This window comes from Saccostrea cucullata, unplaced genomic scaffold, assembly GCF_032062105.1.
Source record: "Saccostrea cucullata isolate Sc308-1 unplaced genomic scaffold, CSIRO_AGI_Scuc_v1 ctg1139, whole genome shotgun sequence".
NCBI classification, from domain to species: domain Eukaryota; kingdom Metazoa; phylum Mollusca; class Bivalvia; order Ostreida; family Ostreidae; genus Saccostrea; species Saccostrea cuccullata.
Genome location: NW_026924508.1, coordinates 171,447 through 194,436, shown reverse-complemented (window position 1 = coordinate 194,436; position 22,990 = coordinate 171,447). Strand labels below are relative to the sequence as shown.

At 31.6% G+C, this 22,990-nt stretch overlaps 1 protein-coding gene and 1 long non-coding RNA gene across 2 annotated transcripts in view; one reads left to right on the top strand and one right to left on the bottom strand.

The window, feature by feature from the left end:
• Positions 1–22,990, top strand: part of LOC134266581 (uncharacterized) — a 33,970-nt gene that overhangs the window by 7,367 nt on the left and 3,613 nt on the right. The window lies entirely within an intron of this gene.
• Positions 2,729–18,291, bottom strand: LOC134266573 (scavenger receptor class F member 2-like). Its single transcript, XM_062748798.1, has 7 exons — positions 18,268–18,291; positions 7,808–7,862; positions 7,339–7,476; positions 7,107–7,128; positions 6,938–7,002; positions 5,643–5,687; positions 2,729–3,020 (listed from the first exon to the last, which is right to left on the bottom strand). Exons 1-7 carry the CDS (start codon positions 18,289–18,291, stop codon positions 2,809–2,811), a joined length of 561 nt encoding a protein of 186 aa, XP_062604782.1. The 3' UTR covers positions 2,729–2,808.

Here is a 22,990-nt window from a genome sequence, read left to right as displayed (position 1 = left end):
AATACTTTTCGAGAGGGACGTTAAACAACATACAAACAACTTAACAAAACTTGTATCTGAGTAGATCTTATAAAATGTAGAAACCTCCTAAAGCAATCAAAAGTTGCTTACAAATTCAAGTGAACAATTACAACAATACAGGGTTAAAAGAGCTAGGGCACAGATTTGTAGATTCGATTTTCCTAAATTACATGTATCTGAATAATGTCATGATTCATATGTTCCGAAAGCATTTCACACTGAACTATTGATAATAATTAAAATAATGTTTTTTAAAAGAAAACTCTTTCATATGGAAATTATTTGTCACTTTATGAATGTCATTTGTATTTTGTAAAATTTTGTGTCTAAAATATCCATAAGATTTAATACCGGTAATTCAGTTTTTGGTGGGACGTTGGGACCCTACCCTTTTCAAGACTTCTGGATCCACCTGTTAATAAACGCTTTATAAAATATAAGCACATGCACACGGTACTGTCAAAATAAAGCACAGGATAGTGAAAACTGCCATCAGCATGATCAACGTCATTAACTTGCAAAGCGCATATAAGTCTTAAAATATGAAACCTTCGTTTTATACACACTTAGCTTATCCAAAGAAATAACGCACACGTGCTTTTAAAATTAGGCAAGTAATAACATTTAAATGCTCTCTACCAAAATTAAGTATTTCAAATTATCTGGAAAGAGTCCTCATTTGGAAACTCCGAACTTACGAGAGTCAACTTTTTTCTGCATACTAAACTTAAACAATTCTGTATAATTATAATTTTGGCCTCATTTCAATAATATAGGAGAAAATGATTTGATGTCTTTGTTGCCATTAATGCAATTAAAACTGCATTAAGAAAATGATTAATTGCAAGTTCTTTAATTATAAACATGAAAACTCCTTAAAAAAGAATAGAATTAGACATGCAAGAAAATACTCATAATGATTCTTCATGATCTTTAATCTTCCAATGTTTCTTATTGACATCAATGTATCCGCTTATAATATGTGCTTCTAATTTCTGAAGTTTCTTTATTTACTCACTTAATTATACATTCGATCGCTTAATCAGACTTGTATTATATTTAAAAAATGACTGCAATTTTATAGAATGACTAATGAACCAAAAAATTATAATTTTCACCATCAATCCATATCAGTTAATGCGATTACTTATATCAATGTTTTAAATTTGATGCTGTTTATCTGTGAATTCTTGGATCCACGCGTAAGCCGCAGAGGATCTTTACACACGCGCTGACCTAGTTAGGAAATTCTGTTAAGTTCTGACCATCATTTACGTAATAACCAAGAAGACTATGCATGAGTCTGAGAACATACATGTACAGTGCACATGTATATTTTGAAGAACCCCCACCACCCAGGCGATGTGTGTCGGACTCTCTATGATTTCTGTGCAGCTTGTTTTCTTTCTGAATAATAAGGCCTCTTTAGCGCTCAATCTATATTTAGAAAATCGCATCATCATCAAACTGACAGTCGGTGATCCTCGGGTGGCCTCAGTATTGAGATTCAATATATATAGATACGACACACCCAAACTATAGATATTCATCAGCATCGTACTTCTTTTCTAAATTTTCCTTGGCTTTCTTCAAATAGGCCTAAACCGAAAGTAGATCACACACTTCTAAGCTAGTTCTTCTAAAAGGAAACCAGTTTACATGCTACTTGGAACTCCTTGTGTAGATTCTCACTTGAGATATTGTAAAACTCGAGGATTCTCGAAAGATTAATGGAGGCTTACACTAGGACTTCGCTTCCGGCATACAATCTTAATGTGTCATCTCCCGAGGGAGATGACAATAATAGCCCACTTTAACTTAAATGCCCACATTTACTAGTTGATGACCTTAGTGGAAAAAGTCAATTTCATAACACATATACTAAGCATCCTGCATAAACAGAAGAAAAAGAGTTCACAACAGACAAATATACAAATTTCAGTCTTATCGATATATTTCTTGTCTATATTTTGAGTATTTAATCATTTAATAGTAAATGAGAGCATATTGTTAACACTTCTGGAAACCGCACTGAGAAAATGTTTTGGTATAATATTGGTTTACATCTTCATCCACATGTATAGAATAATATTTTAAGGACAGAGTGGATTAATTAACAATTCGACCTCGGCTGACCTCTCATGTCAATGACTTTCCTATGACATACATCTCTGTACACTAATATTTGATCTAGAGAAGTTTTTAGGGGTCTGCTACAAAAGATCTAAACGAAACCTCCTAGTTAACTTTCATATGCCCAACACACATCCCTATTAAATCTAAATTATTCATAAAAATCTAATTTGCTGTATGTAAAAAGAGCGAATCCAACATTCATTTATTACTTACTAAATTGAATGTGAAAATAATATACATTGTTCTTCTTGAAAATAATAATAAATAAAAAAGGAGAAATTAAATGAGCATAAAACGAATTAGTATTATTAGCTATGTTTATGCTTTCAACAATAAAAAAGGAACTAATGTAGAATGAATAGTATTTATTCTCATGTTGTATAAGATCAAATTATTGATCAAAATATTTAAACTATTATAATATCATATATATTATATTATATATTTAATGTTTTTTCACTTATATTGCATTCATGAACACAATTTTCTAAAACATAATTTTAAGGATGAAAATGCCGAAACAAGTCGGTCTTTCATTCTTTCTTATTCTTTATCACCAGTTCGTCTGCTGAAACGTTTTAAATTAAGTTGTTTCACCATTTTCTATTGATGATCCTCAACATTAACTTCAACAAGGTCTGCGTAAACATTTTAAATGGTATCACATTCTCTTGGAGTAATTTTAGGCACACATTGACGTCGACATATTCGGATCTCGTATATTATATAGAATATGAGCATGCATATTATGCCTGTTCCTACTGAAACAATGACTGCTGTCTTTGAATGGTACGCATTTGCAGGACGCAAAGTAAAATCTTTGAAAGCATTACTGTTGTTCAATTCACCTGTTTGATTGGGCACTAAATCAAATATGATTATTAAGACTAATTTATTACAACATATTTTACCTGGAATCTAAATATTTATTTTGAATCTTGATATAAGGATCATTAAATTTTCTAAAAAAAAATATGATAATCTACATGTATATGCATAGTGCATGTTTTACTATATTCTTGGTAATTAACAATTAATAAGAAAAAATATTATAATTACTGTCATTACAAGAGATAATTGGTTATTGTAACTCAAATAAAATTTATTCAATATTATTCTTTTTAAAAAATGTTAAATTAATGAAAGATTATCGTTCTCATAAATTCTATAAACAGCATATATTTGAGAAGGGTGAATAAAACACGACCCCTGGAAATAAAAATGGGGAATCAGGCAACTGAGAAAGTTGCAAATATGACCGGTCGACTTCGTTATTACATGTAGTATACTCAGTAATCCTCCGTTGTCCTTGAATTTTCAGTAAGGCATGGTATTCACCACGTTACATAACAAGGGCCTGAAATTTACACAGCCTCTTGGATAGAAATTCGAGCGAATGTCAACAATTGAAGCGATGATCCATTAGCCGCTTTTTGTACTACAAAAAAGGTTGGGCTTACATGTAAGAAGAAGGATATGGAAATAACAAACAGTATTCATTCTCAACGTCCATTAAACAATATACAAAATAAGAGCAGAGCAAACACGGACCTCCGAAACATCAGAGGTGGGATCAGGTGCCATGGAGGAGTGAGCATCCCCTGCCGACCGGTCACACATGTAAGTCGTTTCTTCGTTGTCAACAATAATTTAAAGTTGCTATTATTAATACTTTTTAATCATTCAGAATTTTTCTCCATTTGTGAAACGTTATTTAAGTAAGGTCGAGAATGCATCGCCTTTCTGAAAGTCCAAGAATGACAGAGAATCGTACTACTTGACAACAAATCTGATCAAGGATGACGTTTACTCACGTTTTAGAAATCAGAAAGGAAAATTTATAAAGTATAATATGTTAAATCAATAAATGATTTAATAACCAAGATTTTACTCAATATCAATTTAAAAATTAAATATTTTATTATTTGAAGAAAATAAACAGGAAAAAAATATCATTGTGTAAAAAATGCAGAGGAAATTCGGACTAAATTTTCACTTTTCCATTTTTGGCAAAATTTACTATTCTTGCAATAATTATTACAGTGTAAACATTACATGACTGTGTTATTTAATATCATTTTGTAAATATTATATCTGTTAAAGCTCATAAATTATTTCAAATAATTAAATGCTATGAAATAAAGAATTCAAAAATATGAACAAAAACCATTCTAGACAACATCTCTCAATAATTTGATTATTGACCCCATATAATTTTATACCATGAGAATTGAGGCAAAAAAAGTTACCTAAGCAATAAATATTTTAGATTTCTTATCGTTCAAATCTTTAAATATTCGATTACAAATCTGGAAAAATATTAGTAATTATTGAGTTTATGGCCCAAACTCTAACCGTTCTTTTATATGAAGCAACGCTGTTTTCGCTGTACGTTTTCATTATTTAAAGATTTGTGCTGCTCGTAATATTTTGTGAGTGAAGAAAATATTGGTCATAGTGTGATAAATTAATTGAGATACATTCCGAGAAATTCCGAGAAATTCTCAGGAGCCACTAGCATGAAAATTAGGTCATTGACCTAGTTATTTGAAATGGAAATTTAACACAAGAATCATCGGTGCACAATGTGTAATAGGGGGTTTTTCGTTCTTTTCAGTGGGATTTTTAGTTATCTGAGTAAAGGTATACTAGTACCTTAATAAAAATGTCGTATCATGCATATCAAATTCCTCTATTTTTTTCCTAATAAACCATTAGACTGCAGCACGGTTTGCGGTTACAGGAAATCGCTTGAAGTTTGATTCTAGATAATATCTAGATAACACTTATCAACAGAGGGATCTCACTTTTAAACGGAAAATTATAATCACACAAATATGCGAGTTTTTATTAGCAACTAAAGGATTACAAATTTAGTAAAATATTTTATAGTGTAATTTCTATAAATAATTGTTTATTTCCCGTTTGTCATAAGAGCTGTTTTCAATGTCAAATTACATTAATTTTCAAACATATATTACACAATATATTCCAGATGTATTATCAATTTCTTCGTTGTAATTTGGTTAAAATCTGATATTGAAAAAATATTAAAAAGTAGTTTTTTATGAGTAGATTTTTGAACAGTGTTCTTTAAACTTGCATAATAATTCCACGAGGAATGTGACGATTTAAATATATTTTTAATTTGTTCCTGAAAAAGTCGAGAGAATTATTAAAAAAAAAATTTACAATCATAAATACTATACGACCACACTTATAACGATATATTACCATATTGCAAAAACAAATTTTCGAGTGATTATAAGAAAATAAGTGGGAAAACTCAGTTAAATTGAAACCGTATAACATTTCAAAGATTTCTTTTATACATTATAACTATATTAAATAAACCGACATCATTTTTATCTTTATTTATACTTATAGTCTATAAAATTGTTTTAACTGGCTCATAGTATCTTTTCAAGGTTATGGTTAAAACATAAGGGGCATGCTTTTTTGCTTTTAAATATAATTATACTTACCAATATCTATTATTTCTGTGGTACGTTTGATAGACAGAGAAGATTCTAAAACGAAATTTTTTTTATCAAAACGATATTTTTATGGAACACTCACGTGTATATGTATGTATATACCGCTTTTTACCAAAAACACAAATAGTTATTGTTTTACAAAGCAATAGTTTTTTGAGGCAACACAACTAACGTAATTTCCTTTTGAATCTAATGGAGAAAATCTCTCTTGCTTTAAGATTTGAACGAATGTTAATAATTCGTGTGTTATGCATTTGTTTTTTAAAATTTGATAGTGTTTATCCAATTCTGCATTGTCTATAAAATCTAATTGTTATGTAAAAATTATAATAGTATATATACTAAGAGCTAAACCATAATTCCATCTGAAAAATTCCCCATTCTATATTGTTTTATCCTCTGGAAATATAACCAGGAATTGCCTCAACAGGCAAGATTGAGATAAAATGCATCCAGAGTTATCAAACACCAGGCATCAGGGATTTCAATAATTAAGATGGCGGATTATTGTACATGTATTTGGTGATAATTTGGCAATGTTTAAAAGTAATAAACTGAAATTTCAATTTTATTTTATATACTTTTCCCATACATTTTTAAAGCACAATTATCGAAGTATTAATTTTATCTCATTAGTACCTGAAAGAAATTTCTACATCAAATAAAAATTGTAGAATGCTACGGATAATCAGAGAAATATTGCTACATTTAAGAATTGCAAATACATTGCAAATACATTTTGCTGCATCGGGTAATCCAGATCACCCGTGCATCTTGAAGCATTTCTTAACATTACTTGCAAAACAATACTAAAATGCATCTTAAAATAATTTGGATATACAAATTATAGAATACCTATCGTTGGAACACATCCAGTCACATGATTGCAGGTAGAATTGGAACAATTACACAGATAAGCACACATAAAACCATATGATGGAAAGGGACATGGAGAAGAACATTCAAAATCAAAATAACCAAGAGGACAGGCTAGGAAAAAAACAGGATGTTTTTAATTAATAATATTTTTTTAAAACAAGCAAACTAATGTATTAATGTTTTTTGAAAGTTCAAATATTTAAAAAAAAAAGTAACACTCATTTATTTTATAGTATGAAAGAAAAAACATGAAGATTACGAACGCAAATCGATCTATAAAGAAATTACAAACAATACAAATCTAAGAATAGGGCATAAACAAAGACAAAAAAAAAATTCTGAGGTATGAGACATGTTCTGATATGGTTCTTGTCTTAAAGAATTTTCAGAATAAACAAAAATACCTTGACAAGTATTATTTATTTTTTGGTAGTTGTAACAACATCCCTGGTTTGCATCCATGAGTAATCTGCATTAAAACAATAAATTCTCACTCATTATGTTATTTTATAACAAGATGCATCAATTTTAACTACTTATGTGACTAAGATCAGAAAAGTACATGTAACTTACCCCTGAGAACAGCCGTTTGCTCCTGAAAATTTAATAATTTTGAACGTAAAGGCTGTATATCATTATTTTACGTTTACTAACTGCTCTACTAAGTGCTCTACTAAAGCAAAGACAGGTTCGCAGATACCTCAGACACCAATTTCATGTGTACAAACACATTTGAATTGCGAGTACAGAAGTCAGGAACTTTGAAATAATAGAAAAATACATGTGTTCGAAATGCAGTTCTTACCCTTTTCTTTGTCGGGACATCCATAAGTAGGATCACATTCACTAGGTGCACAGTCACATATTTCTCCGCATAAACTGCCATATGTTGGTGGTGGACAACTTTGCTTACACTCACGTCCAAAATATCCAGGTGGACATTCTGCATGATATATATTTGTTTTCTGGCCTAGATACTGTATAATCATCAATGTTCGTGGGGTGGCCAATGTTCTTGGATTTTGTAGGTCACCCTTATCGACGAATATACATCCCCTCGAATGCTCATTTTGCTTAAATATTGATTCATTGAACCATCGTAGTTAAGATTAACCTTCAAAATCAGATCCACATGAACAGGTCAAATTTTGCTTGGCCACGAACATTGAACCCCACGAATAAAAATGATTTCAAAGTAATTCATTTACAGACAATTTTCTGAAATGTTTAAACCATTTAACTTACTGTCCTAACACAAAAGCATGTGTAATTACCTATACAAACGTCTCCAACCTTCTGAAAATTTGCATTACAGTCACTGAACCATACCTACAGGTAAATTATTATTTCTAGTTAATTATATCATGAGATTAACGATTGTGTAAATATGCTCATTAACAAAACTGATGTACAATTGAAAGGATTAGAATTAGAAAGAGCTTTCTCAATCAAAAAGCTAACTTACGTAAATCGGAAAATGGAAATAATTATAAATTGCATGAAATGTTGCTTCACAACCATATCCAAATTGCAAAACATATCAACAAGGAAATGAATGAGATTTATCAGAATAAATTTGCCACAAGGAAATTTATTTTCAAGCATTGTTTAAGGGCTTGATTAATTAAAATATATTACATGATATGTTGCATTTTACCGAACAGTATTCATACGGATAAGGTTGACCTTGTAGTTCTGGGCTTTTAACTACATGATGGACGGACACAATTTTTACATTGCTGCAAGGATCAATTTTGCAATAAACTGTTTTTGTTACCAATGTTAAAATGAATGCAAAGTTAGTGGTTTTAAAACGTTATAAAACCATGGTTATTAATAGTCATCAATGGTTAGGAATGACATCTGTTTAGTTTATCACCATTTTTTAGAAGTAAAAATTCAGTAAGAAAAATGTTCGTTGCAATGTTTAGACAAAATGGAATTACTCTTATTGCCGTAGTTTTGTATGACCATCAGTCTTCAAGTGATATTAGTTTGCAAAAGCCAGGAGTTTATTTCTTTCAAATGTGCAACACTACGTAAAGATAACAATATATTCTCCCTTGAATAGTTGTCACATTCAGTTATCATTTATAAGAATCGTCACTCACACGTTCAGGAAATGTGCAAGTAGTAGCCTTGTTGATTACCCTACCTAATGAAAGAAAAATCTGCGTTTGTTATTCTACCGCGATACCGCGATCATCAAAATTGATAACCATTGTAAAAATTGAAAAAATGTATTTAAAAAAAATTCTTTTACATAAGAAATTATATGTTACATTTTATCAGAATACAAAAACAAATAATTGCAGCCTATTTTGTTATTTTTAAAGTTGTTGAACTTATAAAAGCAATGTTTTAAAATCTATGCATTTTATATTTCTTCAATAAATTTCTCAACTATCATAAAGCAAAATAAAGTTATTTCTGAAACGTGGTCTCAATACCATAAATAACTGTTGAACCTGATGTAGAAAAAATAAGGACAAAATTGGAGTTTAAAGATTGTGTAGAGTTTATTTTTTATGGAACGCACAAGAATACAAAAGAAATAAGGAGATGTAAAATCAAAAAAAAAAAAAAAAACTACAAGAAATTAATGGTAAATTAAATTTATAGTTAGTTAACAAACGTCATCAGTTGATAGATATAGAGTATCTGGAATATTTTCTTAGGTAATATTCTTTTTCTTTATCTTCTTCAAATTGTTGTTTCATTGGTTGATGATACTTCGTTTTCTTCAAACCCCCAATGATTAGATTTTCTGTAAAGCTTTTAAAGCTCATTTTCCTTCATAATTCAACCGACATTAATTTTTTATACTGGCAATTGTGGGCTGAGAAGCATTGCTTTTCCGATAAATAGATAAATATATATTAGTTAGAGCCTCCTTTATTTCATAATATTAATTCCATAAAGATCCCCCCAAATGCTTCTGCTACACACTCTCATATTAGGTAGGACAAAGAGAGAAAATTACAAGATTGACTACCAAGATGACGGTCAACGGGAAAAAACTATTGTTAATATGGGTCGTCATAAAATTATCTATATTACTTGCATTTGTAAATGAATAGAATAAAAATAGCTTTCATTTATCGCATGAAGAAGGATGTGGAGATAACGAACAATGCCCAATCTCAAAGTCCATAAAACCATACAAAATAGGAGCAGAGCAAACACGGACCTCCGAAACATCAGAGGTGGGATCTGGTGCCACGGAAGAGTGAGCATCCCCTGTTGACCAGTCACACCCGCCGTGTGCTCCTTGTCATGGTCAGGAAATAACGGAAAAATCCGTCGTCAATTCAGTTTATAAATAATGGACTAACAATTATTATAAAAAATGTCAGTCAGCATTTAACTCAATGATAAATTGTATTTGTTGACAAGGTCATTGTGTCGACTATAGAACTTACTAAATGCTGACTTTAAACGAGACTGCTGATATTCTTGTTTCATCAACTAGCTTATCAATATATTACCTCGTTTTAGAAAGAGCATGCTCTTGCTAACTGAATGTCAGATTAATTGTTCACAAATAAGGATTCATGATCTGATCCCTATGATGTAAAATGATGACAGCTTTATAAGATTGATAGACACATGGTTTTAACATCTAAATGGTTATTCAACAATAAGTTTGATATATTTTTGTGCACACATAATCGAGGATTCTTGGGATAAAAGGTTTTTGCCCTATCCGTCTGTCTGTCTGTTTAAATGTTTGCATGTTTATATGTCTGTTTGTTTGTCCGCAAAATCTTTAACCCTGTTTATAACTTTTGAGTTATGGCTTTGCAATGGCTTTCCAATTTCACACGTGTATTTCAGGGATGGGGTAATTGAATAAAGTAATTGTAATTGAGTGTAATTAATTACATTTTTCAAAGTAATTGGAAGTAATTTGTATTTGAGCAAGCCTTCAATTACAAGTAATTGAATGTATTTAAATACATTTCAAAAATGGTCATGTATTTTCAATTACTCTTCAATTACATTTCAATCACTTTTTTTCAAAATGAAATTTTATATTTAGAAAGGTGTCTTATACTGATACATAGTTTATTTTATACTGGTGGGTTTGTATTACTTATTCCCATGTTTTATTAATCTAAGTTCTCCCTATTCCCACTTGCAAATAACAATGATTGTTTAGATAGTTAATTTGTTTTACAGCAATTAGACTAACTACATCCCCTTTTAGATTTACCTGTATTCTATTCATTTTTAGATAGAAAATAATGAATGAAATTGTGATAGATATTATTTATTTCCTTCAAAAATATGGATTTGAGAAAGTAACAAAAAAGATCTTGCCATACACCATACTGGTGTAGCATTGGCTTGTGTTTGTACAATAATTAATTGTCTCATAATGTTTAATTTGTTTATACAGTGTGTCACACTCATTATATGGTAAAGATCTAATTTTGAAAAGATGTGAACCCCTTTCATACCCAAGAACAAAAACACTGAATGAAAGTTCGAATTCGATCGCTATACAAAAAATCTTATTAAAAAAAAGTTTGTTTTTTTTATAAAAATAAAACCCGAAGTAATTGAAATGTATTTAATTACATTTGTCAAAGTAATTGAAAGTAATTAATTACATTTGAAAAAATCAAGGTAATTGTAATTGCAAGTAATTGACAAAATTATCAATGTATTTGAAAGTAATTAATTACATTTCAAAGTAATTGACCCCAAGCCTGGTGTATTTCCTATGATAAGACAGTTCTTTGAATACCAACAATTTTAAAATTTGACCTTAGAGTATGACCCACATTTTGTTGCTGTTTATTCTTAATATCATGCATTTCATTGTATTTGTTGTTATCATCAGAGTCATTTAAAAAATAAAGAGAGGAGGCGGTGAGGCAAAGCTGATATCCGAAAGAATTATTTTTTTGTTGTTGTTGGTTAGCTTCAAGATATTGAGTTATAAACTTTACTACAATGAAATACTGTATTATTTATTGAATAAAAATGATATTCTGTGACAGTGTGAAAGTATTTCAAAACTAGAGCAAAGCTCGTTGCAAAGCAACAAGTAGGTTTTCCGTCCTGTTTTGACGGAAGTGACGTCAACAAAAGAAAACAATGAGCTGAATCGTCTCCAGTCACTTTATGATTTCAATTTTGCATCAAAACCTTAAAAATTAAGCTATTTTTGGCTACCTCCGGTTCGACCGGAAGTGATGTCGACGGACGGAAAATTAAGTTTTATGCTTCCAGTGACATATGTTACCCAAAACCTTGTCAAGAACGGCAAAAATATGCATTTTCTGACGACTTCCAATTTAGACCAGAAGTGACGTCGCCGGACGCATTTTGACGACTTCAAAAGATTTAGCTCGACATTTTGAACAACTTTGCTTCTTAGACGAATTACAAATTCTCAATACTTTTTGAGATTTCTTGAAAAAAATCTTGGCCCCTCTAGATCCCTTAATTTAGGAGTCAGCCCTTTTTTCGAGATATAATTTGAAAGATCTTGTAATTCTGCACAAATTTTGTTCTATATGTTTCAACAAAATATGTTTAGTTTAGAAGATAAAAAGCAAAATATGTGTAAATTTTCGCTCTTTTAGGCGTTCTAATTTTTGACCCCTATATAGCACCATTTTGAATAAAGAAATCGAAAAACAAAAACCGCTATGTACAACTTCAAACCTTCTATTGTGTAAAATCAGTAAAGTTTCTGCTCCAGCTTTTGCACTCTCCGAGCCTTTGTCTGGAAATGAAAGCCTACACATTTTCGTTTAAAGGGAAATAACTCAAAACCGGAAGTGAAATTTTGAAATGCTAGACAAAATTCTGAAAGAGTTTAGTAACGTCTATAAACTCTGAAAACTTGAACAAAATCCATTGAGAAGTGAGTGAAATATAAGGCCTCAAAATTGGCGTCTAGGAAAAGGAAAAAATGAATAATAAGAATAATCTTAATCATCAGAATCAGTAGAAGGTCTTCCGTTGGAAACGGAAGACCTTAATGAAACCATTTTCTTGTGTGACAAATATCAGAAGTGCGGTAAAACTAGTGATTTTTCTTCCCATAACGGAGAGTGTTGAAAAATTTTCCTTGGTCTGTTGGAAGAGAGATATAGATAAATAATCTATTCTGACAAAGAATACAATTTCCAAAATTCATTAAATATTTTGCTAAAATCCATGTTTACAATGTTTCAAATCTCAAATTACTGAGCTATGACGTCTCGACCGCAGAACTATGACGTGATGTAGCCTATAACTATATTACAAAAAGACAGCTCGGCTAATGAAAAATCAAAGAAAATATCATAAACACGTGCTTCTCACTTGTGATCTTATTAAAAACTCCTGTCACACTCGTGAAATAAATTCCATATTCAACGACGAAACATTCATACCCTTTATTGAATTTTTTAGTAAAAAAAAAACGCTTGAATTCATCAATTAAAAAATTTTAATTTTGTGATCTTTATTCTCTATATTGTTTTCAAGTTTGTAATGAAAGTGGCATATAGGCAAGATGGACCAGGTGCTAATTTTAATTTTATATGATTTGTTCATATATAAATATAGGTACACATGTCACTTTAAATAAATTGATGACTTAATTACTTATTATGAAAACTTTAATCTATTCCCCTTTAAAAATTTCTACAAGACTTATTAATTAATCAACGTAATATTTTGAAACACACTAAATTCTGAAAAAAATGATTTTAAAATATCTACAATTTTCAAGTTTGTGAAACATTTTATTTATGCCTAGGTCACATTTCCCGGCCGGTGGCAGTAGACGGGTTGTAATTGGTGGTAATCCGTGGTGTTAACAATGCCCCAACATCGTTCCACATCGGCCTAGTAGTCCTTAAAGTATCAGTCACATTATCCAGCGATGGGTATACGATAGGCAACCAATGCGTTTTATGATAAAAATGGCGTGGTTGCCGGCCGGACTTACAAAGGCCCAGCGATGCATTGCTAATCAAAAAACGATGTTCCAGGATAATCGGCCGATGTATATTACATCGCTCATACATTGATGAAGAACATCGTTCGTACATCGGTCGACTACGGGTCAAAGTTTGGTCGAAAATCGACCGGTGATCGGCAGTTATCTGTTGAACATCACTCAATCCCCGGATGACCTCTGAATCAACGGATATTGGACGATGCTCGGCCATTCATCGGCTGATACTTGAAAGATGTGTTAATGATGGGTTATCAATGAGGAGCGATGTGAGGCATTGTTGGAGACATCGCTGAATTTTAACTACGAATTATTTCCCACCGATGACCCCACCGATTCGCAAAATGGCCTCAGTCCCGTCCGATCACTAGTGATGCCCGGACGGCAACCATGCCATTTTCATCAAAAAACACATCGGTTTCTCATCGTATACCTTATTGCTTGATAATGTGACTGATACTTAATCCATGGTGTGAGCGATGCCTAAACATCGGTCCACATCGGACTAGTAGTCCTTAAAGAATCAGTCACATTATCCAGCGATGGGTATACGATGGGCAACCAATGCTTTTTATTATAAAAATGACGTGGTTGCCGGCCGGACTTACAAAGGCCAAGCGATGCATTGCTAATCATAAAACGATGTTCCAGGATAATCGGCCGATGTATATTACTTCGCTCATACGTTGGTGAACATCGTTCGAACATCGGTCGACTACAGGCCAATGTTTGGTTGAACATCGACCGATGATCGGCCGTTATCTGTTGAACACCACTCGGATGACCTCAGATTCAACGGATATTGGGTGATGCTCGGCCATACATCGGCCGATCCGTGAAAGATGTGTTAATAATGGGTTGCCGATGAGGAGCTATGAGGGGCATCGTTGGAGGCATCGCTGATTTTTAACTACGAATTATTTCCTACCGATGACCCCACCGATTCGCAAAATGGCCTTAGTCACCGTCCGATCACTAATGGTGTCCGGGCGGCAACCACGCCATTTTCATCAAAAACGCATCGGTTTCTCATCGTATACCCCATCGCTGGATAATGTGACTGATACTTTAGTGTATATTGTAGTACTAGTCAGATATGATATTGATCTTTGAAAAGTTATTTTTATTAGATATTATAAATTTCCTCTCTTTAGTTTGTCTACAGGAAGTAGAAAATCTGGAAGATGTGTTTAAGGATTAAAGAGCAAAATAATTCTTGAGTTAATGATCTCTCCAAGTTCTATGCTTTTCATGGTTAAGCACATATATTTAAATTCTTTTTCTGCGTGACATGAAACTTATAAGAGAATAATCAACAGAAATAAAAACATCGATAATGAAAAAAACCATGAGTTCCAAGGGTGAAAATGCGATGTAACGTTGAATATTAACCCCAGTTGAAAATTGACCCGGGGGTCATTTTTCAACGTTGAATATTGAACCAGGGGTGTTTTTTCAACTTTGAAAATTGAGACCAAAAGTCGTTGAATTCATACTCGGGGTCATTTTTCAACAGCTTGATATTTTTTTTCTTATTCTTATCCCCGATGACTTCAACGAGTTGAAAACAGACCCTGTGGAATATTGACCCCACCTCAGAGTTTGAGTATTTTTTTTAACTGGGAAGTTGTTTTACGGGGTTTATCAGTATCTCTATATTTATATTTCGGTTTTAATTTTTCCCCTTTTCAAGAATAATAGAAATAAATTTATCATCCCATGTATATATGTACATTTGGATACACGATTTCAGTAATCTTCAAGCATGACAATTTTATTTTTGACAATATTTTCTAAAATCAACATCCATAAATAACTACATGTACAAAACCATGAATAGAGCATAAAACAAAAATCTTGGAAACCTGGTGTCTAGAAAATGAGCCGTATATAACATTATAGTGATCAGGTGGGCAGAACATCCCATCTAGTCAAATTCAGTATAAAAATTAACAAAATTAAAAGCCAAAAAATTAGAATGAAACACATCGCTCAAAATGAATCCAATGTAAGGTTATATTTGTGAAAAGATCAATATAGCGACCATAACATGTAAGTAATGCTGACTTTAAACAAGGTTGGTGAAATCCCTGTAACAAAATTATTTGTCAGTAGCTTGCCTTTGCCTACGAATCGATCGTTTTCGGATCATAATCCTGAGAATGAGAACTAAGTTAGATTCTGGGATGGACTAGAAGCTGCACTTCCCACCATATTTGATATGAACAATTAAAAAAAACCGCCGCCCCTGCAACTTCTTTTGATCTAAACAACTAAAAAGCCATTCCTCTTCAGAGAGAGAGAGAGAGAGAGAGAGGATCCTAAAGTTTTTATCGGAGGCGGGGGTATGGTGTCAAAACCCTCTGAAATATTGTGACAAAAAACATGAACAAAATAAATAAATGAAACGGAATAAACAAACAAGCAAACAAAAAAGGAAAGGGAAACTAGCCAAAGTTGAAAACCAAACCATGTTTCACTAATTTGATGGAAGGGCCGATTCAAAAATTCCTCACAAACAATCCTGTGTTTCTCCTATTCGGGGGTGGAGGTGGGTCAATGTTATATTTTGGCTACTTCATTACAAATATTAAATAACGCTGAAAGTAAGGGTTGTATATCTAAGGCAAACATTTAATAAATAAAAAAAAAACTACAAAAATGAAGGAAACATCCCAGTCACAAATGAAAAAAAAATACATTCTTCAAATAATCCCAAAAAGGGGAGATTACCCCCCTTTTACATCCTATACTTAATAAAATAAGTATGTATTAATTGTGAGGTTCGTTCTTGAACTGTTTGAATAACTATATGCGAAAAAGATCACTAAACCTTATATTTTGAAAAAAATCCCTTTTTCAAGTTGAACATTATATAAATTTAAGTTTACTTAAAAATTTTTATTGTAATCAATAAGTGTCCTCCTTGAATGTGAAAGTCTGAAATACTGTATAGCTGTGCTTTGTAATGTTAATTTTGTTCCATGTCTTACCGTGGTAGGAGAGGCAGAGATTGACCAATCAAAATCTGACCAATTAAAATCTAACAAATGAAATTCTGACCATGCGGTGCGTTACTCTGCCTTTTCTCCCATCTACATCCTTGGAGGACGGACGTTGTTTCAAAGTTTGTTATTTATTTTATCAAGATTTTGGTGAGTAAATTTATTTCATTATGTCTTCAATGAGTAAAACTTCAGTTGTCATTCTTGGACACTCAATTGTGCGTCGTTTTCATGAATTCTTGAAATATGGTGACATTAGGTATTCTGCGAGCCTTGGTCTGGGAGAAACGCATTCCGTTCTGTACAGGGGTGTGGGTGGAAGAAAGGTTCGTGATGTAATATCTAAGGATATGGAGAGCGTATTTGCTTTAGGTCCAGATGTAGTTGTTCTAATGATTGGGGAGAACGATATTAGTCCTAGTACCGACGCTACCTTGTTAGCTGCAGAAATTGAATCTGTGGTATCGGTAATGCATCGCCGCTATAAAGTTGCAAAAATTATTGTTTGTAAATTATTGCCACGATTTGGTGTTCGTTTTGGGTACAATAATATTGCAGACAAAGTAAACGCAATATTGAGAGATGCATTGCCAGCACTGGGTTACTGCGTATTTTGGGAACATGGGAATTATTTCGTTTCTCCCCGTGAAGGAGACTGCAGTCGTAAATTTGTTCACGACGGAGTTCATCTGAACAGTCAGGGGAATGTTCATTTATATAGGAGTATAAGGGGAGCTTTAATTTCAGCGAGAAAATAGATATACATCTAAGTATTAAAAGTTTGTCACCATTTTGTTACTTTTATTGTTCGTCAATTTTTCAGATAGATATTCTTTGAAATTATACAACATTTTGTTATCTTAACAGTACGATAGGCATTGAGGATGTCTAATAATGTAAAACGGATTTATCCTTTTTCTGTGAAGAAAATTCGGTTGGAAAAAGTATCAGCAAATTTGATTGTTTCGTTGTTGGTTTAATTTTTACAGTACTTTAGGCAGATACTAAGTACAAGTTTCAGGCAGTTTTTTGGTACTTGCTAAGTTTCAACCCATTGGGTTTTTTCATTTTGGTTTCGGCTTTTACCATGCAGATGGCGATTTTTTCCATCGTTTTTCTATTTGATATCTAGGAATGTATTTTAAAGCATTCCAGATTTATCCTTTTTCTGTGAAGTAAATTCGTTGGAAGAATGTCTGCCAATTAGTTTGTTTCGGTATTAGTTGATTACTAAAATATTGTGAATTTTTACAGTACTTTAGGCAAGTCCTAAGTACAAGTTTCAGGCAGTCTGTTGTACTTGCCAAGTTTAAACCCGTTCGGGTTTTTTCATTTTAGTTTCAGCTTTTACCATGCATATGGCGATTTTTTCCATCGGTTTTTATTTGATGTCTATGAATGTATTTCAATGCATTCCAGATCGACTTATCCTTTTTCTGTGAAGGAAAATCGTTGGAAATTGTCTGCCAATTCGTTTGTTTCGGTATAAGTTGATTACTAAAATATTGTGGAATTCTACAGTACTTTAGGCAAGTCCTAAGTACAAGTTTCAGGCAGTCTTTTGTACTTGGCAAGTTTGTACCCATGCGGGTCTTTTCGTTTTAGTTTCAACTTTTACCCCGGCGGTTTATTTTCCATCGCTTGTTTATTTGATGAGTCTAGAAGTGCATGTTGATGCCTTCCAGATTTATCCTTTTTCTGTATAAAAAGAAAACAATTTGTTGGAAAAATATCTGCCAATTTGTTTGTTTCGGTATTTATTTACCTCCTGCCGCCCCGCCTCCGCCATTTCTTTGTTGTTTAAATTTATGTTTTAGCGTTTTCAGACCCATTTTCATGATTTTTCTGTTAAATCTAAGTGGTAATTACTGTAAATTTGAATTATCTCCCTTTACAAAATTGGTTTTATTTCTCATCTTGATATCTTGTGTCTGCTAAAACTTATATGTCATTATTAATAATACTTTTGAGAATTTCAAACAAATTATTAAACGTCACAAAGGTGGCAACACACGACAAACTGTTTTACAGACTTTTTACTCATTGGAGGAGGATAAGATAAGGTGTTCTAGCTTTGAAAGGATTATGGAAAGAAATTAACCAGTTGATGGGTAACCGGGGTATCAAAATACTTATTGCATTAAAATAAAAGTTATTAATGTTGTGCTTAACTAAATACGCATTAAAACGTACGTGCATCATGCGTTAAACTCTCACCATTTCCCAAATTTATACTAATATTAGGAATTTTAAAATTAAAATAAATGAAGTGCTGACAGCAAAAAAATTATAAATAAACAAACTTATGAACTAAATTGTGTAACTATGTTTACTAATATTCAGGATTTACATATATAAATGTACTTCTTTTTAGATAAATATTACACGAAATTTTGCGATATTAAGCTACATGTAACTTTGAAATCTAAGATATTTTCAAAAATATTTTATTCTAAGAATATAACTGAATTACAGAATTAAGTTTGCATTAATTACATTGGTGTCAGAAGAAAATTGAAAGTGCGGGGGGGGGGGCTACTTGAAAAAGAAAGACAAATTCAAATCGGAAAAAAAATTGACCAAAAAAAATGTCCATTGTCCAACTAGTAGTCCAAACCCGAAAATCCTATGGGGGTTGGGGGTTGGGGGTTGGGGGGTTGGTGGGGGGTGGGGGTAGGGGTAGGATCCAATTTCTTTTTTTTAACACTACTTTTCTTTTTTGACTACATTGTAACGTGCCTTTTGAAAGCAGGGGGAAAGTAAGCCAATTTTACATTGTTCAAGGCCTATATTGTGTCTATCTTTGCAAAAAAGGGGTAAGAAACCTTAGCCCCCCCCCCTCCCCCGTTCCCGACGCCTATGAATTAAATCACAGTTGTGAAAACTATGAATATTTCATAAATATGTGTTTTTATGCTGTTGAATTTTGAACCGGTTTCATCATCAAAATCCCACGACCCGGCTCAGTTTTCAACTGAGTCCCAGGCTTGGAGTCAATTACTTTGAAATGTAATTAATTATATTACTTTCAAATACACGGATGATTTTGTCAATTACTTGCAATTACAATTACATAGATTTTTAAAAATGTAATTAATTACTTTCAAATACTTTGACAAATGTAATTAATTACTTTTCAATTACTTGAGTTTTAATTTTATATTAAAGAATACAGATATTTTTATTAAATAGATTTTTTTTCTATGGTGAACCTTTAATTATTCAGTGTTTTTGTTCTTGGGTATGAGAGGGTTTAACACCTATACAAAATTAGACCTTTACCTAATGCCTTGGGCAGTGTGACACACTGAATAAACAAATTAAACACTAATGAGACATTTAATTATTGTACAAACAGAAGCCCATGCTACACCTGTATGGTGTATGGCAAGATCTTTTTTGTTACTTTCTCAAATCCATATTTTTGAAGGAAATAAATCATATTTCTCATAAATCCATCCATTATTTTCTATCATAAAATGAATAGAATACAGGTAAATCTAAAATTGAATGTAGTTAGTCTAATTGCTGTAAAAACAAATTAACTATCTAAACAATCATTGATATTTGCAAATGGGAATAAGAATTGCGATTTTTTAAAAGTGGGAACAGGTAGTATAAACCCACCAGTATAAAACTGTGCATCAGTATAAGACACCTTTTTCTTTTATAAACTTTCATTTTGAAAAAAGTAATTAGAATGTAACTGAAAAGTAATTGAAAATACATGACCTTTTTTGAAATGTTTTTAAATACATTCAATTACTTGTAATTGAAAGCTCGCTCAAATACAAATTACTTCCAATTACTTTGAAAAATGTAATTAATTACGCTCAATTACAATTACTTTATTCAATTACCCCATCCCTGTAACATACTAGGGTCTAAATTCAATACCTTTGGTCTCACTATTCACCGTTGAAAAATGACCCCCGGGTCAATTTTCAACCGGGGTCAAAAGTCAACGTTACAGCGGCCTGAATTACGAAAACAATATTTCAAAAGTGAGTTCAAAAGAAAATCTAAACCTGACATGAGCATTTGTCATCAAATATTAAATTGCGTGGACTCTAGGGTCCACACGGAAAATATATAAGCAACTTAAACCAGATGTCATATCTATATGTCAGGCTACACATGCGCCAGAACACTAGAGAGTTCGAACCTAAGACAGTTTGTCCGTAGAATAACTTGCCCTATTTGAATTTCTCTTTTAGATGTGATGAGCGTAATACATGTGCCACGTAAATTACCGTGACGATGTTTGTAAGAGGTGAATCGGGGAATTGTGTTGTCATCTAGCTTAATTTAACTTTTTTCTTTAACAGAAGTCAGAATTCTTTTTAATCTTTTAGAAAGCAGAATTTTTTTAAGAGAACTGAAACTGAATTATACAAAAATATTTGCTTGATAATAAAGAAATAAAAATTGTACCTCGAAATAAATAAGAGTCACTTATCTTTTCCTGTCCGATATTTTTTATGTAGATGTACAGAATTAAATAAATTCAGCTTCATAAAAGTGAAATTCAGCATTTCCTCATTTGCATTTGGATATGTTTGACTTAAATCAATACAGGAAATTCAATTATTACGATGGGAGTAGAGTTCTCTTATTTCATATATAATTCGGTATATTTCTTTGTGCAAAAATCTATAATCCTACACTATGTCAATTTGTTAAGTAAAATAGGTATTTGAAAGTAGTTATGAAGCCAAAATGTTATTCATCTCAATCAAGCAAAGTCTACATTTGGTAAAAATAGATCCTTAATTTTCGTATAAAGAAATGTAAAGATAACGAAGTTATTAAACACGGAATCCTTTTAAATGATACTATTGAGAAAAAGAAAAAGATTTTTGTTAACTGAAGAATTTTTGTTTCAAGTTCTTTATTTTCATTTTCATTGTCTAAATCTTTTTTCTCCCAATTTTTTTTTCAGCACATTAAATGAATCTCAATTTAAAATATGACAAAAAATTTGAATTTTGAATAATAGAAATAATAAAAGACAGACCTGAAAAAAAATGCCTTTTTGTACAATAAAGTGATGTCTCCGTGTCGTAAAATTATTTACATAACATAGTCAGATTCCTGGATTGACGAATCACGAATAAAGTCCGAAGGTGAGATTATAATTTTTGAAATTTATTTGCACATGTAAATTGATCTCAAGAGTTCTCGAGCATCAAACTTAAGATATTTTTTTATAAGAGCTTGTTATAATTTTTATTCAAATTTTAGTATTAATAAGAGAGAGAGAGAGAGAGAGAGAGAGATTTTAACGAATGAATCACATCGTATTTTGAGTATTTTTAGTTTGCACTGAGAATAAGACTATTGCTTGTAAAAACAAAAATTAGTTCATACAAAATAAACCACCTGACTCATTAATATGCCTTTCACAGGGTCATATATTTCATTTCTATCTATTTCTATCCTATTGTCATACAGATAAAAAACGGGCTATTGAGATTTTTTAAAGCTTTTTCACCACAAAACTAAGTTCAGTAATCATGTAACAAATTTTGTGTTTGAATTTTTGACATCTGTGTAAAACAAATTCACTGTTCAATAGATATATAGGAAAATTGCATCTTGATGCAGGTTCATTTTGAATGAGCTACATGTATTTTTATATACAAGTATAAACTGCTAATACCTGCGCAAGTGTATTAGAAATTGAATTGTAATTTTGCTAATTGAAATTAAACCTAAATCAAGAAAAAAAAAATCAAATCCCTAACACCTTCCGCTTTTCAATGATAACTATCTGGGTAAACTTTTAAATATGGATACACAGGGTTTCCAGTTGAGTTTCAAACGCATAATTTTCAGCAAAATTCACCTTGTTGATATGCAGTTTGTGAACATTCTTCTCTTTATTCATACGCTACTTCCATGTTTTCGAACTGATATAACTGAAACTCGCTATGAAAAGTAAAAAAAAAAAAAAAAAAAAAAAAAGGATTTTTATACTTTTATAATGCAGATAATTTTGATAGGAATATACTATAATGATTGAAAATAAAAGGAAATTATTGCTTAAGGTACTCCGATCCTCAGGTTTATAAAATTAGCAACTACAATGTAAGTAATCAAAAATATTCATGAAAGTACCTCTGAATCCACAAAGTTATGTGAATTTATCCAAAGTATTTTTATAAGGTTGAAGATTATAGTTAATCATATGATATAGGTAAAATTGTCAAATATCCAATATTTTTGCAGAACAAGAGAATTGAAACATCAGCAATGCATTTTCTAATTTCAAATTGATCAACAAATATATTTTATGTTAACGATAGGTATCCAGCCATTCAGAGAAATTGTCATGATTTTTATACTTATTTGACATTTTTTGTCTTCTATTTCCGTCATGTATTCTATGATACGTAGTGTAAAAGGGTTTTGCTTTCATTGCAAGACACCTCAAATCACTTCTTATTTCATATCATGCTAATAATATAATAATGTAATAATTATTA

Bases quoted from the DNA above. Each gene is read 5' to 3' on its own strand.
- LOC134266573 (XM_062748798.1), bottom strand. From the start codon at position 18,291: ATGGCGGAGGCGGGGCGGCAGGAG. The intron at 7,863-18,267 runs GTAAATAAATAC...ATTTACCTGTAG, and splicing joins CGGAGGCGGGGCGGCAGGAG to GTATGGTTCAGTGACTGTAA. The intron at 5,688-6,937 runs GTATTTTTGTTT...ATTTCGTTTTAG, and splicing joins AATAAATAATACTTGTCAAG to AATCTTCTCTGTCTATCAAA.